The following is an 18,803-nucleotide window of genomic DNA, read 5'->3' on the forward strand; positions in this document are numbered from 1 at the left end:
GCACAGGAAAAAAAAAATCAATAAAGCAGCTTGCATGTGTGGAAAAGACGCAAACCCCCTTTAGATGTTCAAGTTTCATTATAAAAGTGGCTTATTTCAGTTTAAAAAAATCTGTTCTTAATCAACTTTAGTAAACCAAAATAAAACTAGTTTTTAGGACATCAAGGTCTGAAGAAGTATAAATGCTTTGGCTAAGCTGGTGCAGCTTTCCTCTGTGAATAATCCTTTAAAAGTTGAATTTTCCATGGCTCTGTAGGGCATATGGATGCCCAGTTCTCATTACAATTAAAGGGAAATATTTGTCCAGAATCTTTTGAGGCAGTTACAAGAATTTCTGCTAAAGGTTTTTGATCCAAAAGCAAACCTTTATATCCAAGATCAGTGATGGAATGTGAGCCGTCAATTTAAAACTTGGAAATAAAGTAGATATTTAAGGAATGTTTGATCTGCTTAGTCCTAAATTCGGGGTCCTGGAACTACCCTGTTCGGGCAAACTCCTGCTTTTAGAGAAAGGAGCAGGAGCAAACTGCAATGGCTCTTGGCCGTGCTGCTAAAGATGTCGACAGCTTTGGCAAGGAAGACAGAGCTTGTGCACGCCGAGTAGGGCAGGGATGGGATTCTAGTTTCTAATATGCCTCTCTCTTCAAACAGCAATGCTAGCTTTTGTTAAAGACGCGGGATGCTCACAATTAAGGGTGTTCCCAAAGCTTTCCCCGCTTGTCCTTAGGCTGGAGCTGCAGCAGTGCTGGCCAGGGCTGCAGGGGAGGGTTTGGCCAAGCCCAAACCAGCTGGGGAAGATCCCCACCATTGCTTGGGCTCTGCCTCTGCATGGATTGCTCCCGGGCACAGGGGCTGCCGATCAGCTCCTGCTTGGCGCTGATGATCTGGCACATGGCCTGGCACCAAAGCCAAGGCTGCCCACGGCTTCTCCAAAAGCCCCTGCGGACCCCAGGCAGGGTCCAGCCTGGCCCAGCGAGGGGGCAAACCTGGCCCAAGACACTGCAGCATCAGGTTGCTGGCCACACTCTTGCACAGCTTCTCTCTGAGGTACCTTTGTGCCATGCTGCTGGTGTTGCCTGAGGCTGCTGGCACCCACCTCTCCATCCTCCAGCACATTGGGACCTTTTCTGCCCAACTTCAGCTGTGGCAAAATGAAAGCCCCAGGGAAGCATCCCACAGAAAGAAGCCTGCCCGTGTTTCAAGTTACTGTGGGGCAAAAAGAGGAAATGTTTCTAGACCATGAAAGCAGCCACCCAGCTAACCAAGTTCTCAAGTATGTGAGAAACAATGTTTTATTTAAAAATTAGATGCGCTAGCCAGAAGGAAAAAATACAACCTCGCCATTCCAAAATATAAAAATCCCTTAACTGTCTGACCTTCTCATCACTAGGTCATGGTCCTGCCACCAGATAAATCTCTCCTATCTGTCCATAGACTGAGAGTTCAATGTTGCTTGTGTTAGTGACAGTGAATTTGGGGCTGAAAAATGAACTACTGATGAGAACTCCTGTTGAACCTGTATTGTTTGTTATTCTGAGGCAAGGATCTGGCATGGGCTAATCCAGCACTTCAAAGTTAACTGCTCTTACTTTGTATACAGAGCGTCATAGCGGAGTGGCGTGGGTGATAAGAGAAATAAGGGACTGAGGGTTAGGATACACTGGGAAAATGGGACCCTGTTGAAAAAGTCTTTGATCTCTTTAAAGTATTTTCTGAAAGCAAGAATCTATCAAAAAGGAAATGCCATTTAAAAGGCTAAAAGAAACAGCTGACATCCCCAAATTTGTTTTAATCTGCCCCGGAGAGTATTATTTCTAAAGATGCGTTAAGTCAGTGGAAGAAATACTTGTCAGAAGAAGGGAAATCAGAAAAAAGAAGAAAGGTCATCAGAATGGAAACATGGTTCTTGAAGCCTCTGCACACCATTCCTTTCCCTCGTAACAATGAAGACAAGGGGAAGCATCCTTAAGCAGGCATGGACAATTCTCAAGAAGAATTTGGGGTCACATTAGTCATTATCAGGCACACAGGCATGTCATCTGCCTCAGTGCTTTGAAACCATCACTGGAGGCATCTTGGCATGCCCAGCAGCTTTTGAGGAGGTGGTCTTTCAGCTGTAATACAGCTTGTTAGCCAAGATGTTGAGTGATTTCTTGTTTTTCTGATCCTTTCACAACCTGATAGGCCATGAGCATCACCCTTCCAGACAGCACCGTAAGGGAGCTTCTGAAAATCCAGTCGTCGCTTTACTTGGCTACCCCAAAATCAAGGATTGTAAAATTGCTGTCTGTCTGTGGAAATCTTTGTCCTTTTGAAAATAGGACTTCAGCTGCTGAAGGGCTTGGGGGCATTTTTACCCCCTGAAAGGACAGAAGGAAGCGCTCGGTAGTATCTGAAGCACCACCCACACCACAGGGACATGCAGGGAGCACCAGTCTGCACATTTCCATGGGCTTCAGAGAGCACCGACAGCTTGTGGTGAGGACATGACTTGGGTTGCTCCAACAGGACTTGGGTACCTTGTTTCCACACAGTTTTCTCTACGGCAATACCGGTTGAGGTCCCCATGGCTTGCCTGCTTACCACGTGCTGGTTGGAGAAACCCCTTCCCAGCTAATGCATCAGGCAGGGGCATCAGAAATTATTTTTTGCATCTAAACAAGGAAGGTCAGATCAAGTCCGTGTGAGCAGGATGCGGTGAGGCCTGAGGGATTTGCAGAGGCCACCTTGTCACCCAGCAGCACCAACGCATGAGCCAGTGTCCCTGGGACACACGGGTACCGGCGTGCAGCATGGCACAGGGCGCTCAGGAGGGTTTTGAGCTCTGATCAGCTTTGACGTGCTCGGCTTTTCTGGCTTGCTGTCCCTTGCCCAGAAAATAAGACTTTATTGGACCTGGGAGCCTCGCAGCTGCCTACCTCCCCAGGACCAGCCATGCCTGCTCAGATGGGGGTTAAAACACAAGTCAGATGCCCGCGAAGTGGCCAAGCCTGGAGAGCCCGAAAGGCTGGGAACTGCTGCCCCCAAGGAAAGCAAACTTTCTTCTTATCGCTCGCTTCCAAATCCAACCGACCAATTACACATTAATTAAACTTTGTTTGAACATAATAGAGGCTTTGGCTCCGTGTCAGTAACTGCTCCATGGCTAAGGGGATTGGATAGTAATAGAATAAATAAATAAACAAGAGATGCTTATTCTAACAGTTCATTTTAAAACAATTTGTGAATATCATGTAGAGATAAAATGTGCCTAGCATAAACTTAGCTAAGCAATGACTGCTTCATTATCAGAACAAATAATTCACTCGCACATCATCTTTGAATCTTGGGAGGGCTGCAGAATTGTGCTGCTTGTTTATTTTCCTGGCTTTTACTCTTTTTGCTACATTTCATCTGTGCAGAGCTGCAGGGAAGGGTTCAGCCGGGGCTGTGTGGTGCCAGGCCCCGGTGATGCTGGTCTTGCTCCCACCGCCCGCGGTCCCCAGAGCAGGGCTGAGCCCCACTGCCCTCCCCAGGGCACCACCTGCGCTTCAGCCCCCAGTGACTGGGTGCCAGACCGTGGTGTTTTAATGCTGTCTCAGATGTCCCGCTCACACAGGAGTGGGGCACTGTAGCCTTTCTCCCATGATTGCTTTCTCTGAGGGCAGTTTTCTTGTGTAAATGTAAAAACTGATCTGTTCTCCCCTCTGAAGGGCATCCCAGTGCTGTGCCCTTGCGGGGAGGGAGGGAGGAAGGTGCCTGTCGGAGCAGCTAAGCCCAGCAGAGAGCTTTGCGGGGTGCAGGAGAGCGTCAGGATGGTGCTGAGGAGTCTGGATGGTCCCTTCTTCATTGGCTTGAGCTAGGGAGGGACAAGTGGGTTGTGAACGTGTCCAAAATTGGAGTCTTACTGACTCAGTGTTTCACGGAAGAGGCTGTTGGGGCTGCTGCTTGTGCTGCATCCCCCGTGCATCGCCAGCTGTGGCACAGGCGTGCCATGGGCTCGTGGCCAGTCCCATGTGGGTAAGGGAGCTGTGGGGCTGCTGCTGGCTCCGTGCTCAGCGAGTGGCCCCGTCGGCTGCCCTGTGTTGGCTGGGAGCAGCTGTCACACCTAATGCATGTGGGTGGGTCAGACACCCCTCTCCTTGTGTGGCTTCCAAAAAATGAGCATAAGGGGGGAGAAATTGGTCCGGTCCTGGTCTCCTCCACTACAGGGATGCTGGCCGCGTTTGCATGTTCAGGGTGTTTGCTGCAGCCTCTGGACACCGCGTCCAACCAGACTTTGGGTTTGTACAAAAGATGATGAGGCCAGGAACTGCTGCTCTTAATCTCCTGATTACTGGTGGCCTACAATTCACTAGTAGTTGGTTGATCCTGTGCTGCACATGTGCCCAGTGCTTAACATTGCTGAGCTTCCCCGTTTGCACGGCCACAGCCCGACGGCAGCTGCCTCTGGTGCAGGTGGTGTCGCTGGGGATCGGATGCCGCCTGCTTGGTCACGCTTCCTGGAAAGCCCCAAATTCCCAATTTTTGTAACTGGTTTCTGCACAGCGAAGCTCTTGCCTGGTTTGGAGTCACGCGTGGCAGCGGGAAGGAGAGCGGGTAAAACGTGGCTCTGCACGGGTCTTGCTTCAAACCTCCCACCAAAGCCAGGCTGAGCTTTCCCAGAGCTTGGCAAGCCGTTGGCAAGGATTTATTGCAGCATTGGGCTATTCTTCTGTGGCTGCTGGTCCCCGAGCAATGGATGATGAAGCAAGCTATTGTCAGGGTTAGCTGGCCCAGGCGAAGCATCCTCTGTGGAGACGCCCATCCACCCCAGAGCTCCTGCCTGCAGAGATTTGGCAGAGGGGCTGGTTATGCAAAGCTACTACTGAGTGTAGAGCCCATGGCTGTGAGTAGCTCCATTGACCTGTAGTAAATTCGGGGAAACAGGCAGGTTTTTGGCCCCTTCCCAGGGCTGACGGGGAGCTGTATAGACCCACTGTAGGCACAGCCTCGCTCCTGGGCAGAGCTGGTGCAGCCCGCTGCCTCCGCCGTGGTTTTCTGCTCCCCTCTTTCAAATGGGACATTTAATAAGGGCCAGGACATGATATTAGGTGCTCTCTTTTGCTTTTTTTTTTTTTTTTTTTTTAATTGAAACTCTATGACTGCATTTTCTTGGACCTAGCTCTTTTGGTTTGTCATGCCTTCCCACCAGAAATGCACAACCCATGTTTGCATCGTATTGCAAAGAGATATTTACTAAATGAGTCTCTGCCAAGGGGTTGAGAAATATGTTTTCATTAAGAAAATTAAAATGACAGGTCCCTGGACAGCACATTAGTCGCATATTTTTTTTTTAAGGCCAAAATGCAGCAGCTAATAATAATGATGAAATGTCCGTGCACAGCCAAATTACTAAAATCTACCCTGTGTTTTCCTGGAAAAGAATGCGGAGAGTTGGCAAACTTGGTTGTAGCTGGGTTTGTCGACCGTTGAGCACAATGCTACTACTGCGAGATAGCGAGCGGTTTGCAAGTTAAGCAACACCTTCAATCAGATGTGAGTCCCCATTTGTTATCCTTAAAGAATTTCAGCTGTATATATTATAGTAGTACTTTGGCTCTTTGTATTTATTTTAGAGGGCTATACTAAAGAACATTATAAACTCAGGCATGTCCATGCTATATGAACTCCATATGCTGAAGCTTAATTTTAAATGCCATTAAAAAAGCACTTAACATTTACAATATATCAGTCCGGCTACTTTAGCAGCTTAGATGTACTACAGTAAATGAAATGATTGAGAAAAAAGGAAATTCAGAAGCTAGATGTTATAAAAATCCCTGATGCAGGACGTTTGCCTGGTACGAGGCAGTAACTGCCAAATCATGTCCATCTCGTTCCTGGTTTTTAATCAATTTCTCCTCTTTTTTTGTTGCGTTTTAAAATGTCATTTAAAGGCCTAATTTAAAAAAAAAATATCTTGGCATTCAGATTGGATTCCTTATGCAATTTTTTTCAATGTGTGAATTGGGCTGTGTATTCGCAAATTGAAATGTCCTACTGTATTTATCCAGGTGCTTACCTGGAGGAGGACAAGGTTAAGAGGAGTGCAGAGTTTATGAATGAAAATCAAATACGGGCATTGGTAAACCACCCCTTTTTAGCCCCGGCTAATTACATGGTAAACATCTGGAATTTATGCAGGGCGGTTAAAAGAGTCAATTGAACTGATTTCGAACAGGGCCCATTTTGTTGCCTTTTCCCTGAGCAGTGACAAAATGGTGCTGGGCCAGCCCGGCCGGGCGCGGGGGCAGCGAGCGGGGGAGGGGGGGATCGGGTGGGGGCAAAGCAACCTCGGCGCTCGATGGAGAAACGGCATCGGGATTTGGGCCCTTCTGAGTTTGGGTGATTAGAATGAGTCCGGGATGTAGCAGTTCTCATCCACCATCCCCTTCCCGCGGTGGAAAGGAGAATTTTCTGTTCTGGCTGGTTGCTTGAAGGCTGCGGTGAGCCAGTTTGCTCCATTGACTTGTTTTTTTTTACTGGATGAGGAGGAGGTTGGGAAGATGGAGCCAAGAAAATAGTTACTCCGAGGATGTGAAGTGCCTGATCCTGCAGATCCTGGTTCCTGATGCAGTCTTAAAGCCCATGGCCATGCCCGTACCCATCAGGGCTATCTTTGGATCACAAGACTAGAGCATGATGGTATATACTGGTTTCATGGCCATAGATTTATAAAAAAATACTCTTTAATACTGCCGAGATTCTTTAATAATGTTATATATATATATATAAGTGTTCTTTCATGGTACACTGGTTTACGTGACGTTCCCCGTTTGGTTGCTACGTGTCTGCTAAAGTCAGTGGTAGATCGGTGGGACGGGCGTGTTTTCCATGGGAGCTCTGCAGTGCTCCTGCCTTGGACGAGGTTTAACAGGCTGCTGTGAGTTGGGGACATCTGGGAAAGCCAGAGGAGCAATGGCTGGCCGATCCATCGCAGGGTTTAACCCTTAGCCTCCCCCCAGGCTTTACTGATCCCCAGTTTTCAGCCTGTTGAAGGGAGCACAGGCTCAGCGTAGGCGCCGTGATGGGACGTGGTGGTGTGGACATGGGAGAGCTGCCTGTGCTTAGTTTCTGCTGAAGTGTGGTCACATCTCATTGCTTTTCACGCACTTTCATGGCAACAAGAAATCTGCATTTTTGAGGCTGCCATGAGCCCCATGGAGCCCCCCGGGGCAGTGAGGGCTCCCTGTTGGAGCCTCCTGTAAGGAGGGATGTGTTGACCCCCCGTGTATCTCTCCCTACACCCACCTTTTCCTGGCACTGGCCCATAACCCCCCTCTATATACCCAGTTTGTGCCCCATGTTGCACTAGCCCTGTGCAGCCCATGCTCTGGAAAGAGTGAGTTTAATTCAGGTGACATATAAGCAGCAATAGTGTTTTGTAGCTCATTTGTCCTAGCATGAATTCATCACATGGTGGATCTGCCTTTTGGGGTGCTGCTCCAAGTTTCCATCAGTTCTGGCCCAGCTCCAGGTCGCTCACTAATGTGTTAACCCTTTGCTTTTCCTAAGGAGGATGTTTCCTAGTTACAAGGTTAAAGTGACCGGAATGAACCCCAAGACCAAGTACATCTTGTTGATTGACATCGTCCCAGCTGATGACCACCGGTATAAATTCTGTGACAATAAATGGTAAGAGAACATCTCTGTTTACCTCCTTTTCCATAAGAAAATTCCAATTGGATCGACCGTTTGCTGTGCAAACTCGGAAGCCAACAGAAATACCTTCCCATGGGAGGGATGCCAACATCCCAGAGCTCTCTTTGGTGGAGCAGCCAATGGCTGGAAGTTAAAACCAGACAAATATAAAATAAAATACTCTTAACAGGCTGGGTGATTAACTGCTGGAGCAAACTGCTAATGGAGGTGGTGGATTGCCTATCTCCAAAGCTCTCAAGGCTGGATGTCTTCTTGGAGGAGATGCTCTAGGCCGTGCGCAGGTGTGAGAGGGTAAAGCCGCAGCCTACGCTGTACCAGAGGCCTCACTAGGTGCTCTCATGGTCCGTTTTCACCTTAAAAATTAGGTAACGATGTGAGTCGAGAAAAGTTTTAAATTCCTTTCTTCTCTAGTAATGTTTTGCTTTTAGGAGCTCAGCTATAAAGCAGAACGTGGGGTGGTGTAAGAAGAGCCCCACTTCAGCCCTGCGGATGCGGCAGGCGAAGGGAGCAGCAAGTCCTTTCTCGCAGTCCAATGCCGGATCCTGCTTAGAGTTGTGTTTTCCTTTTAATTCATTCTTCCTCTGGAGTTTCTTTCTTTTCTATTATTCCTCCCTTCTCTGTGCCTTTGATAGCAAAGTTTCTTACCGGAGAGGCAGCTATGATTTTTGTTTTCTGACGAGGGAAATGCTGTTTTGTCTTTTGATTTTCCTCCCCAAACACGCCCGGCAGCCTCTCGCACTGTGACTATTTGCTGTGGTTTTCCCAAACCCTTCCACCCACTGCAGCCTGGTGAAAAGACAAGCAATGGAAAATTTCATAGTCATCTTAATGGGAACGAACCTGATGACATCCTATAAAACAGTAATAATTTACTTGCGCATTAGGGCTGCTCCAGTTTTAAGAAATCCCTTTTCCGTTCGCTTTTGTCCTGGAGTGCCGCTGGGTACGAGGAGCAGGCTGAGGGCCTCTGCAGCGGGGCGGCCACTTTGTCTTTTAAACATTAAGCCCTAGATGATGGATAGTTGTTAACTCTGTTTAATTTAGCTTTTGCCAGCCCTAGAGCTGTTTCCCCTTTTCCTTTTATTGATGCTGGAAAGTCTCTGTTGCTTTTGGTAATATGGCTTTATTGGTGGTTTGTAAGAGGCGAACAATGCACAGTAATGAGGGAGCTGCCATTGAGTGATGTCCCATAGCTGGGTCGTGTCCATGGGAGGTGGTGGTGGTGGTGTGGGGGCAAGGGGAGCAGGCAGAGGGGTACGAGGAGCAGCACTGTGTGCCAGCACACAGCTCTGGGAGCAGCTCCTTCCCACCAGAGCTGCTGCCCGGCCAGGGGCTAGGGGAGCTCTGCATGTACCCGCACCAGTACTGCTCCTGCTCACAGGTACCTTCTCCTGGGGAAGGGTGTGAGACCATCTCCCCTTGCAGAATGGCCTTTGAAGGCTTCATCCTCTCCAAAAACCCAGATGAGATTTCCTCCTTGACCAATGTCAACACAAATGCCATGCAGAGACAGTGCCCCAAGGAAATACCGCATGGCAGCAGCGGTGGGGTTGCTCTGCCAGTCTGCGATGCTGGAACGAGGAGCCCTGGAAGCCCCTCGAGCCCCTCTGAGCCCTTCGCCCCAGCGCGTCCCCCCAGGGCTGGCGGGAGGGTTGCTGGGTTGAGCGCATGGACATGATGCTGTCCTGCGTCCGGGCTGGCAAGTGCTGCCGAGGTGACACAATCTGTAACCACTGTGTTTGCAGGATGGTGGCTGGGAAGGCAGAGCCGGCCATGCCAGGGCGGCTGTACGTGCACCCCGACTCACCGGCCACGGGAGCGCACTGGATGCGGCAGCTGGTGTCCTTTCAGAAGCTCAAACTCACCAACAACCACCTGGATCCCTTTGGACATGTAAGAGAGACATTCTGCAAGGGCTGTGGTCAGAGGTGGGCCTGCAGTGCTGGCTTTGTGGCTGGACTGGGATGCTGGTGGGGATGTCGCGGCTAATTTAATAACGAGGAGCGACATTTATTCTCTGCCGCCAGTGCAGCAGGGTGGGGGAGTGTTTGGCATTGAGGGAGGGGGGCCACTGTGGGTGCCTGCATGCTTCCCCTGCTCTTGGAAATGCCGCCTCTGACTTGCTTGGTTGTGTCCTGCCGGATGCCACCGACCTTTTATTTTGTGCCCCGGAACTTTCCAGGCAGCGCTGTGGGATTTTCAGCCCGGCTGTTGCTGTGCATGGTACATACAGCTCACAGAAACAGGTTGCATAAACTCATTATTTTCCAAGCTGGCTTTGGCAGCCCTGTAAAAGATGAAGTATTTTATTTGGAAAATCTTAATTCATGTGTATTGCGAATGCAGAAGTGGGATGTACAGAGTTGTCTACCACAGTGCATTTAATAACTGAGAACAAGGGTCTCTCTAGCCTGCCAGGCAAACGGGTGCTTAGATAATGCTCTTTATATAAATCTTTATATTTTTATATAAAATACAGACCTGTGTGGTTTGCACTGTCCAAGCTGAAAGTCATGTAAAAATAAACAAACCTCGCTGGCTGGAGGAAGGGAAGATAGAGTTTAAAATCCTTTTAGGTTTAGTCCCATCAGCTCCTCCTAGTACCACAGGTAAGAGAAACTGCTTTGTATTATCAAATGTGGTTTTTGACCAGCAGCAGTTTGGAGGGGTGAGGGGGGCTGTGGGAAGGTCCTGAACAAGGGTGCAGAACGAGAAGGGCTGTATCTGTCTGGTGCAAAGTGATTGTGCATCGAGCTTCTAAAGCAGCAGGCTTTCATGGGCAGTTGTTTGTCCTGATGCCACCTAAAGCTGTACAGAAAGTGCGATTCTGACATCGCTAAACCAGACGGAGCTTTAGGGGGTTGATTCCAGAGGTGGGATGACCCTACCAGCTGAAACCGCTGTAAAAAATCCAGAATTTTTGTGCCGTGTTCATAATTTTCTGCCGATTTCGAATTGTGGCAGGCAGCGCACTGGTGCCGTGCATGGGTGCTGCGGTGCTGTGGCAGAGCCGGGCTCTGGCAGCGTGACACGGGGATAACCCAGCCCTGCGCTGAGCTGTCAGCAGTGCCGGCAACTGACCCTCTTCCCCAACCTACTGACCCCAATGAAACATGTGTGAACTTCAAAGACTAATCAGGGCCATTTAATGCTGGTGTTATTAATCACAGGCGATCTCTCCCTTTCACTCTTCTTCAAGGGGGAAAGCACCACGGAAATGAAATGAAATAACTGTGCCGAGGGTTGCACAGTAAAAATTGTGTAAAGCCCCCAGATGCTGATGTTTCGGTGTCAGCAGCCGTACCGACCTGCCGGCTTTGCATGTGGCATTTTTCTACTCCCGTGTTTTTCTCTTGGTTAACTGTGCAGCTTAATATATGACTGTTTACGTTGTAAAATGTAAACCGTAAAACATACAGGATGTTCGATGTGGCCGTAAAACAAACAGGATGTGCAGCGCTGGTTTTGCAACTTTAAACGTTCGCTTTTCCTGACTTTGTGATTTAACTGTGATTTTAACACTGCATTTTAACAGGGAAGATTTTTCTTCCCTCCCCTTTTAATAGACAGCCTATTTGTCCTCCCACGGAGCTTCCCTAGTGAGGGGGGTGGGGGGCTCTGGTTTGTGTTTTGGGGCGATACCTGCAGCAAGACGCGGTGGTCGTGCTCCGGGTGAGCCCTGCGCAGCCCTCTCATGCCGTACGAGCCTGGCAGCCCACCCCGGCACGCTCTGCCTCACGCTGCTGGGAAAATGCCTGAAATAACCCATTTCAGAGTGGCCAGGTCGCTGTGCGGTTCGGGCACTGACAACCTGCCGGGCTAAATGGCATTTAGCCCTTCCTCAGACAGTTCCTCGTTAGGCTTCTAAATTAATCTGCTTTAGAGAAGTGGCACTCCACTTCTTGCTGTGCACACGCAGGAGAGCTGGGCTCTGTGGCGGTGAGGGTGGATTCTCCTCCCGGTCCACGCTGAGCACTGCTCTCCTGCGGTGGCTGGTGGCCCTGGGGCAGGCAGTGGCACGGCACAGCCCTCCCAGCCCTGCTTGTGAAGGCGTTACAGTATGAATAGTAACAGCTTCTCATTTCTAGGAATTTGTTCCCAGCGACTGCAAATGGTCTCTCAAAGCTCCCAGAGCAAAACAAGGCAGCAAACCCACAGGGTTTGTTTGCCTTCTCGTGCTCCAGCGAAGCCTGCCTGCCATTTCCTTTTGTCTTTGATTTTCTCCAAACCTCAAAACCACGCGGGGCGATGACTTCTGCAGGCTGCTGCTGGGGCTTTTTGTGGTGTGCGGGTAGCTGCCCAGCCACAGCCGGGCTGGCTCGCCCTCCCCGGCACCCTCAGCGCTGCGGGGGCCCGCAGGTGCCGTGGCACCACGCTCCCTACCTGGCTCCCACCCTCCTGGGCTCCAGCTCCTACGGGTGCCCTGAAATCCCGCGGAGCGCATCCCTGCCCGCAGCTCTTCACTGCCCGCGAGCAATCCCCTCCAGCCCACGCTGCGATGTGCGGGGCTGGGACTCAAACCGCTTGTGGCTGCTTGGGGGCAGGAGGGGCTCGAAGCCGGGGAAGAGGTGCTGGGCAAAATATCTTTGCGCTAAGTATTCCTTTTCTGCATTAACTGTGTTTAAAGTAGGCACTTGGGGGAAAAAAAAACGAAGCAAAGGAGCTTTTCCAGCTCCCTCTCTGTTTACCTGCTGGTTAATATTGAGCGTGGGGAGCTGATCCTGGGGTCAGGCTGGAGCAGGTGCGGTGTTGCGGGGCTCTCACAAGCAGGACGTGGTGGATTTTATGGGCTCATGGTGGCAGATGCAGCTGGGGCACGCCAGGCTGCTGGGCTCCATCCCCAGCTGCCACGCCTGATGTGGGGGGGATGCTGGTGTGAAGGGCAAAGATATCACAGTGTGGGGTGTAGCTCCTCTGAGTCTGGCTCCTGGGCATGGGGGATCTCACCTGAAAAGCAGACAGTCAGAAATTTTGCATCATTTCAATGAATTAATTGATAAACGAATCCCTGCCCTGACTCTGTGCGGTGTAATAGCTGCTTAACATCAGGGACGAGCAGCCCCACGGAGTTCATAAAGAGAAGTGTAGGTACATTTGAGGCTTAAAATAAGTAAGTTAAACAGCTTAATTAGTAAGCCGTGGAGCAGTAGCCCTTGCTGCAATCCACAGAATTAGATTGAAGATTATTTACTGTGCTGGCGGGAGGGGATGCCCAACAGGCTGCGCCGGGAAGCCTGGCTTTCTGACACCCAGCCCATAAACCCAGCCACCAACCGCCCCTCTTCAGCCTCGCACCCCTCCCTCCTGCTTTGATTACCGCTTATCTATTGCGTTAAATTATTAATTACAGTCAGAGGCATGGGAGGCATTTTTCAATGCAGTCAGGTAAAAACACGCAGGCTTTAAATAAAAAGAAATGAAGTGCAGGGCTCTGTCATCTGCCTGCAAACCCCTCTGGCTGAGTAGGTTTGGTGGCAGGTAAGCCAGTGCCCAGCTCACGCACCACGGCCTGAAAATGTGGGCTGTATATTTTCCTCTTGGGGGATTTTTTGACCATGAAAGGCTTCTTTCACACCAGGCTTAACAACTGCAAAATGCCCGTGTTGAGAATGGATTAAGAAATCAGCAGCCGCTGTAATGTTTAGCTGCGGCGAGGTCTATCTGATCCTAAAGAAAGCATTGTAAGCCACCTGTGCTTAGAGTAAAATCTTAATTTATGTATTTTCAAATCTTTACATGCAGAGATAATCAGCCTGATAGAGCTTGTGATTTATGTGGGGTTGCTGAGTGACAGGGTTAGTGATTCTGGCAGAGCCAACGCTTTGCTCTCTAACACCATGTGCGTGATCAGCAGCTGCGTATAGTCTGTCTGTGGAGACAAGGATGCTCTCTCCAGTGCCAGGCTGTCACATCCCTTACCCATTCCCTGTGTATTCTGCCTGGGAAGCGCCCAGCTGTGTTTTCCAGGTGAAAGATGGGAATGACTCCTTCATTGTGAACCAGGTTAGATCACTGCAAGTGCTAACAGATCAGTTGGCTAATAGCAGCTGGAGATGCTGCACAAAAATAACCTCTGTGTTGGAAAGGATAACATAATACTTGTGTTTCTTTCAGGAGGTTAATTCAGGGCATATGGGGAACTATCAAGTGAGTATCCCTGTAGTGATACATGCTCATGAATGGAATTCCACTTTCTTCAGAGGTCTGAAGTATGTAAACAGCCGGGGCAGAGGGTGACTGTGAGATCGTCCTCGTGGCCGGGAGCTGTGCTCCCACTCTGGCCCCGGCAGGTGAAGGATGCTCAGGGCGGGTGTGAAGCTGCCAAAGGGGCACAGGGGTGGTTTGCTGAGGGGCTTCAGCCCCGACCCGTGGTGAGGTGGTTCTGTGCGACTTGTTTCATTTAATTGGTTTTTTTTTGTTGTTTCGCTGTTTGGGCTTTTCTTGACTCAAGGTATGATTTAAGGTGCTGAGACTGGCAGCTCTGAAGGAAAACCCACCTTGTTTCTCTCCCACCTGCGGTGCTGGGCAGCACAGCACGCGTGCCCAGGGCACGGCGGTGGCACAGGTAGCTGTAATGACACCATAGCACATGCAGGACTTCAGCCCTGGCTCCCTGAGACCCTGGAGCAGCTGGCCAAGCTGGTGAGGGTGCCAGGAAGGTCCCTGCTCCCACGGGATCGCGTGGGGCACGGGTCATCTGCTCTGCAGCACCCAACGGTGTGCCGTGCCGGGCAGCAAACAGCCAGCCCTCCTCCTAGTGGTACATAATAATGTACATAATAATGTACATAAAGATAAAGGCGTTTAATATACCTTGAGGGATGGTGAGGGTGACCAGTGTCCTTAAACACGAGGGGTGCTGCCAGGAGGCAGAGGCTGTTCATCAGGGTGGACTTTAATGTGGTTTCACACCCTGCAGATGATAGCTGGGCAGGACATGCGGACACCTTGCAGGCACCGGTGTGGCCACGAAGGGTGCCAGCTTTTGGAACGGCTCAGGTTGGGCTGCGGTGGCTCCGGAGCCGTGCTGGAGACCAGCCTGGCTGGCATCTTGCTCCCGGGGACCAGCTCCTGGGAAGGCCGGTCTCACCAGATGCAGTGCAGCTGGAAGAAAACGCAATGGTTACTCACAGACCCCCTCCCCCCGTTCTGGGCACGCTGTGAACACGCGGAGCCATGTGAAGGGCAGCACTCGCAGGCGTGTGCGGTAACACCGGAGGACGTGAAGGAGCAGGTGCGTCGTGTCAGGGGCTCCGGCTTTGGTTGTTGCTGTTAATGACTCCGCTGAAATTCTCCGTTGAAAAAAAGAGGGTTCAGCCATTCTCCTGGGCTCCTGCAGCCTGGGAAGGGCGATAGCACCACAGCAGTATTTCTGGCAGGCTTCAGCTGGGACCAGAGCAATTGGAAATCATTATTATAATTTTTTTTTTTAGAGAATATATGAAGATATTCCTGCAGGAAAAAATAAAAAGACAAGTAGTAGATGAAGAATAGAAGTAGAGGTTGTGACAAGTAATAATCCCCCCTTCAACACAGCATTGCTGAGTTTGGTTATGTTACGTACCCTGTACATACCTCACTCCTGCTGCTGCTGCCTTTTAATTGCCATAACGGACTTTATCTGCTCTTAAAATGTGGGGTTATTTTAGTTTGAGATGTGGCCTACTGAGGTTTAGAGCTACAGGGTATTATAGAGGGTCTGTCACTTGTGATAGCGTTTTAAGTGATATTGCTGGTTTTCTTGACCCAAATCTGCTATTTACTGGCTTTACGCTTTAATGCTGATGGCTTTACTTCTTTAATGCTGATGAACTTGTTATTTCTCTTCAGATTTATTATTTGCACACTTGGTTTTATTTGATTATCACTGAAAGACTTCATTTTTCCCGTAGTCTTGGGGTTTCCCTCTCGTTTGTCTATTAATTCAATTTTAGCCTGTTTCTGTCTTTGCTCGTCAGGCGCACTCAGCCACTTTAATTAGGTTAATCTCCTACCAATCTTATGAAACCCTGAATTTTATTTAGAAGTTTTTTTATTTGTTTGCTTTATGACTTGCGGCCAAGCAGTTTCCTCGGCGGGTGCTGGTAGTAGCTTTACGTGCTGCCTCGGCAGCTGTGGCGCGGGGATCGCCTGCGGCCAAAGGGCCGGGGTCCCGCCGGGGGGCTGCACCCTGCTTGTCCTTGCCGAGAGCAAGGCCGTAGGATCTCTGTAGCAAGACGGCTATGGCGAGAATCTTTAGTTTATTCTCAGCTAAAGATTTCTTAAATTTATATATAAGATTTCTTGTATATATATATATATGTGGTTTCTTTTCTGTATAGATATGATTTATTAAATCTATATAAGGAATATATATAATAAATATTTTTCTTATAGTTCTATAAAAAATAAGAAATATATAAGAATTTCTTATATAATATATACATGTTGCTCCTGTTACTAAACTAGCTTTTTTTCAGTCCATTTAAAACTTGAAAAAAACCCTTTTGTTGGATCCTACATTTGAAGTTAATTTTTTTGGCGCGTCACTTAAGTCTTCTACTGAAAGAATATCCGTGGAAAGGTTCTTTTGTTCTTTAACCCATCTATTCTAGGAAACATCTTACAGCTGACCTGAGAAATAGCGGTGCCCAAATAACTTACAAAGCCTGATGTGATGCTTTACATGGTCTGCTCTGCTCCTGCACGTTCCCACCCCAGGAGGGGGGCTGGGCACTGGGGGGGCTGGGTCCCCATGTGCACCTTTGGTAGCCGGGCGGGAAACGACCAGCGGGGCTCTGGGTGGAGAAGGTTTACATCTCTTGTGCTAGATCTTTTGGTTGTTACTAGTTTATGCAAGTCGAAGGCAGTGGATTTTGGTAACGTTTAGCTAGAATAAATCCCAGCTTTGGCCATTCCATAAGGAACAATTTGTCTGAGCTCACGCTGAAGCTTTTCCTAGGATTTTCCAGCCTTTTTTTGGTTTGTTTTTTTCCCCCCCCTCTTTTCCTCCCCACATTGTGCAGATTGCCAGGACAAATGTGTGGGCCTGGGAGGCTGCTCCCCCGGCTGGGGCTGGGGCTGGGGTGGGCTGGACAGACCCCTTCCCACACCGGGGCACAGCCACAGCCCTGCCCCGGGTGGCTCTGCCAGGTGCATCGTTCCCTGCGGGTGACCGAAAATAAATCGAGTGAGGTTTAGGTAATTTTAGAGCTCGTGTTTTAGGTGCTGTGGAGGTTGTTTGCGCACAGTGTTTTATTTGGTTGGACTTGATGATCCGAAGGGGTTTTTCCCAGCTAGATGATTCTATGATTTTAGCGGTTTGCGTTGGGGGGATGCAGCCCTGGGGGGGATGCAGGAGGGCAGCGCTCCCGGCGCAGTGGCACTGCGCTCCCATCACCCCTCTGGGGCAGCTCCTGCGTCAGTGTGTGGCATCCCTGGCCCATCCACCATAAAGTTAGCTTTGGGTGGCTTGTGCCATCAAATGCTCTAAATGTCGGTTGAGATGGACTGCCCCAGTGGCTGCCGCGCTGGAGGAGCCTCCTTGGTTAACGCGCTCTTTTTGGCGTGTGGGGGACCAAATTGTCAGGTTTTTGTTCTGGTCCTTCGCACCCCAGCTCGGTGTCCTGGTGCGGGACAGGGGCCAGCCTCAGCTTAAAGGCTTTTTCACTTTGAAAGAATAGAAGGAAGGAAGAAAGAAGCAGAAAATACATTAAAATGAGAGATTTTATATTAGTTATGTGATCCCCTGGGAGCAACCATAAAATTATGTGGCTTTTTCGTAGCCATTTACTATTCAATATAAAAAGGGTAGTTGCCATAACAACCACTGCATCATATGACATTCGATACCTTGGCGAAACAGGGAGTGCTCTTAAATCAACTCCCCAAATTTCATATGAAAGTAAATACATTTTACTGGTGATTTCAAGGCAGGTTTGCACCGCGACGAGCGATGCGGTACCATTACCCCGCTAAGCTCTGGCCTCTGGGCCCAATCCTGCAAACTGGCAAATGTCTTCAAGCCGTGAAGCCGACATTACTCAGCAGCGTGTGAGATTAGATGCTAAAGGAGTATGTTTTCCTAAGTGAAATTAAATGGAAGGAGCAAATGACACCAGGTTTTTTTTGACATTTGTTGCTGACTGGGGAATGCCAAAAAAATAAAGAAGTTGAGCTACATTACAGCTTAAGTTCCAGCTGCCAACTGTGTGATCAGCACAAAGGAGGGAGATGGGGGGGTGGGGGGTAAAAAAAAAAAAATAAATGTTTTTGTAAGCTCACATTTGACTTTGGAGTCGGTCTCTGGCGCAATCTGGTCTGCACGTGTGATGTTGAGGGGGTAGGAGTGACATCACCTTCGAGAGCTGCTTTGGCTCCCCTCTGGCCAGCAATAAGGCGGCGAGGCAGGGGGGTCGCGGCAGGGGGAGGCACCCCTGCCTGCCCGGGCTGTGCGCCACGGTGACCGCCTTGGAGGGCAGGAGATGTAAAATGGTTCCCAGGTGCCAGAGGAGCTGTTTGGGTCCTGGCAGGCGCAGCCCCCTGAGGGTCCCTGCTGCCGGGTCCCTGCAGCAGCACAAGTGGTGCCTCACAGCCTTGTGTGCCACCCCCAGTGATGCTTTTGGGGATGAAGCGGCCGTTACCCACCTGGGTATGTTTTACCAGCCATTTTGTTATTGAAAATGTGTATTTTCCAGGCAGGGTGTGTGCTTGGGTGGCGGTGGTGGGAGATGGCATCCCCACCGGTGCCTGTGTTGGGATGTTGAGCGAAAATCCACTTCCTAAATTTGGGGATGTCCATATAATTTGAGGATTCTAGTTGGGATGTGTTTGATTACCTTTTGTTGATTTTGTTGTTTGTTTGTTTGGTCTTTTTTTAAATACAGAAAAAAAAGTATTGATTAGACTCCTAAATATGCTGCCATTCCATGTAAGCCGAGCTGTTTCTTTTGTAGGCAAACTGACAAGATCACCAAGTTGCAGGGAGAGGCTTTCAGTTACTGAGCCAGTGTGCTCAGTGCTGCCCAGGAAACGCTGTTTTCCAGTTTCCCTTACTGGTTTTGTGTCCTTGTCCTTTTATCACGTTAAAATTCCCCTCTAACCAATACACCAGTAACTATTTTCAGTGGCAAGACGAGGCA

The 18,803-nt window shown here is 49.5% G+C and overlaps 1 protein-coding gene across 1 annotated transcript in view; it reads left to right on the forward strand.

Moving 5' to 3' along the window:
* TBX4 (T-box transcription factor 4) overlaps positions 1–18,803 on the forward strand; it is a 34,349-nt gene that overhangs the window by 5,493 nt on the left and 10,053 nt on the right. The window contains 2 exon segments of the mRNA XM_056326858.1: positions 7,537–7,656; positions 9,429–9,576. Of these exon segments, the coding sequence (XP_056182833.1) occupies positions 7,537–7,656; positions 9,429–9,576 (268 nt within the window).

Source organism: Falco biarmicus, chromosome 1, assembly GCF_023638135.1.
Source record: "Falco biarmicus isolate bFalBia1 chromosome 1, bFalBia1.pri, whole genome shotgun sequence".
NCBI classification, from domain to species: domain Eukaryota; kingdom Metazoa; phylum Chordata; class Aves; order Falconiformes; family Falconidae; genus Falco; species Falco biarmicus.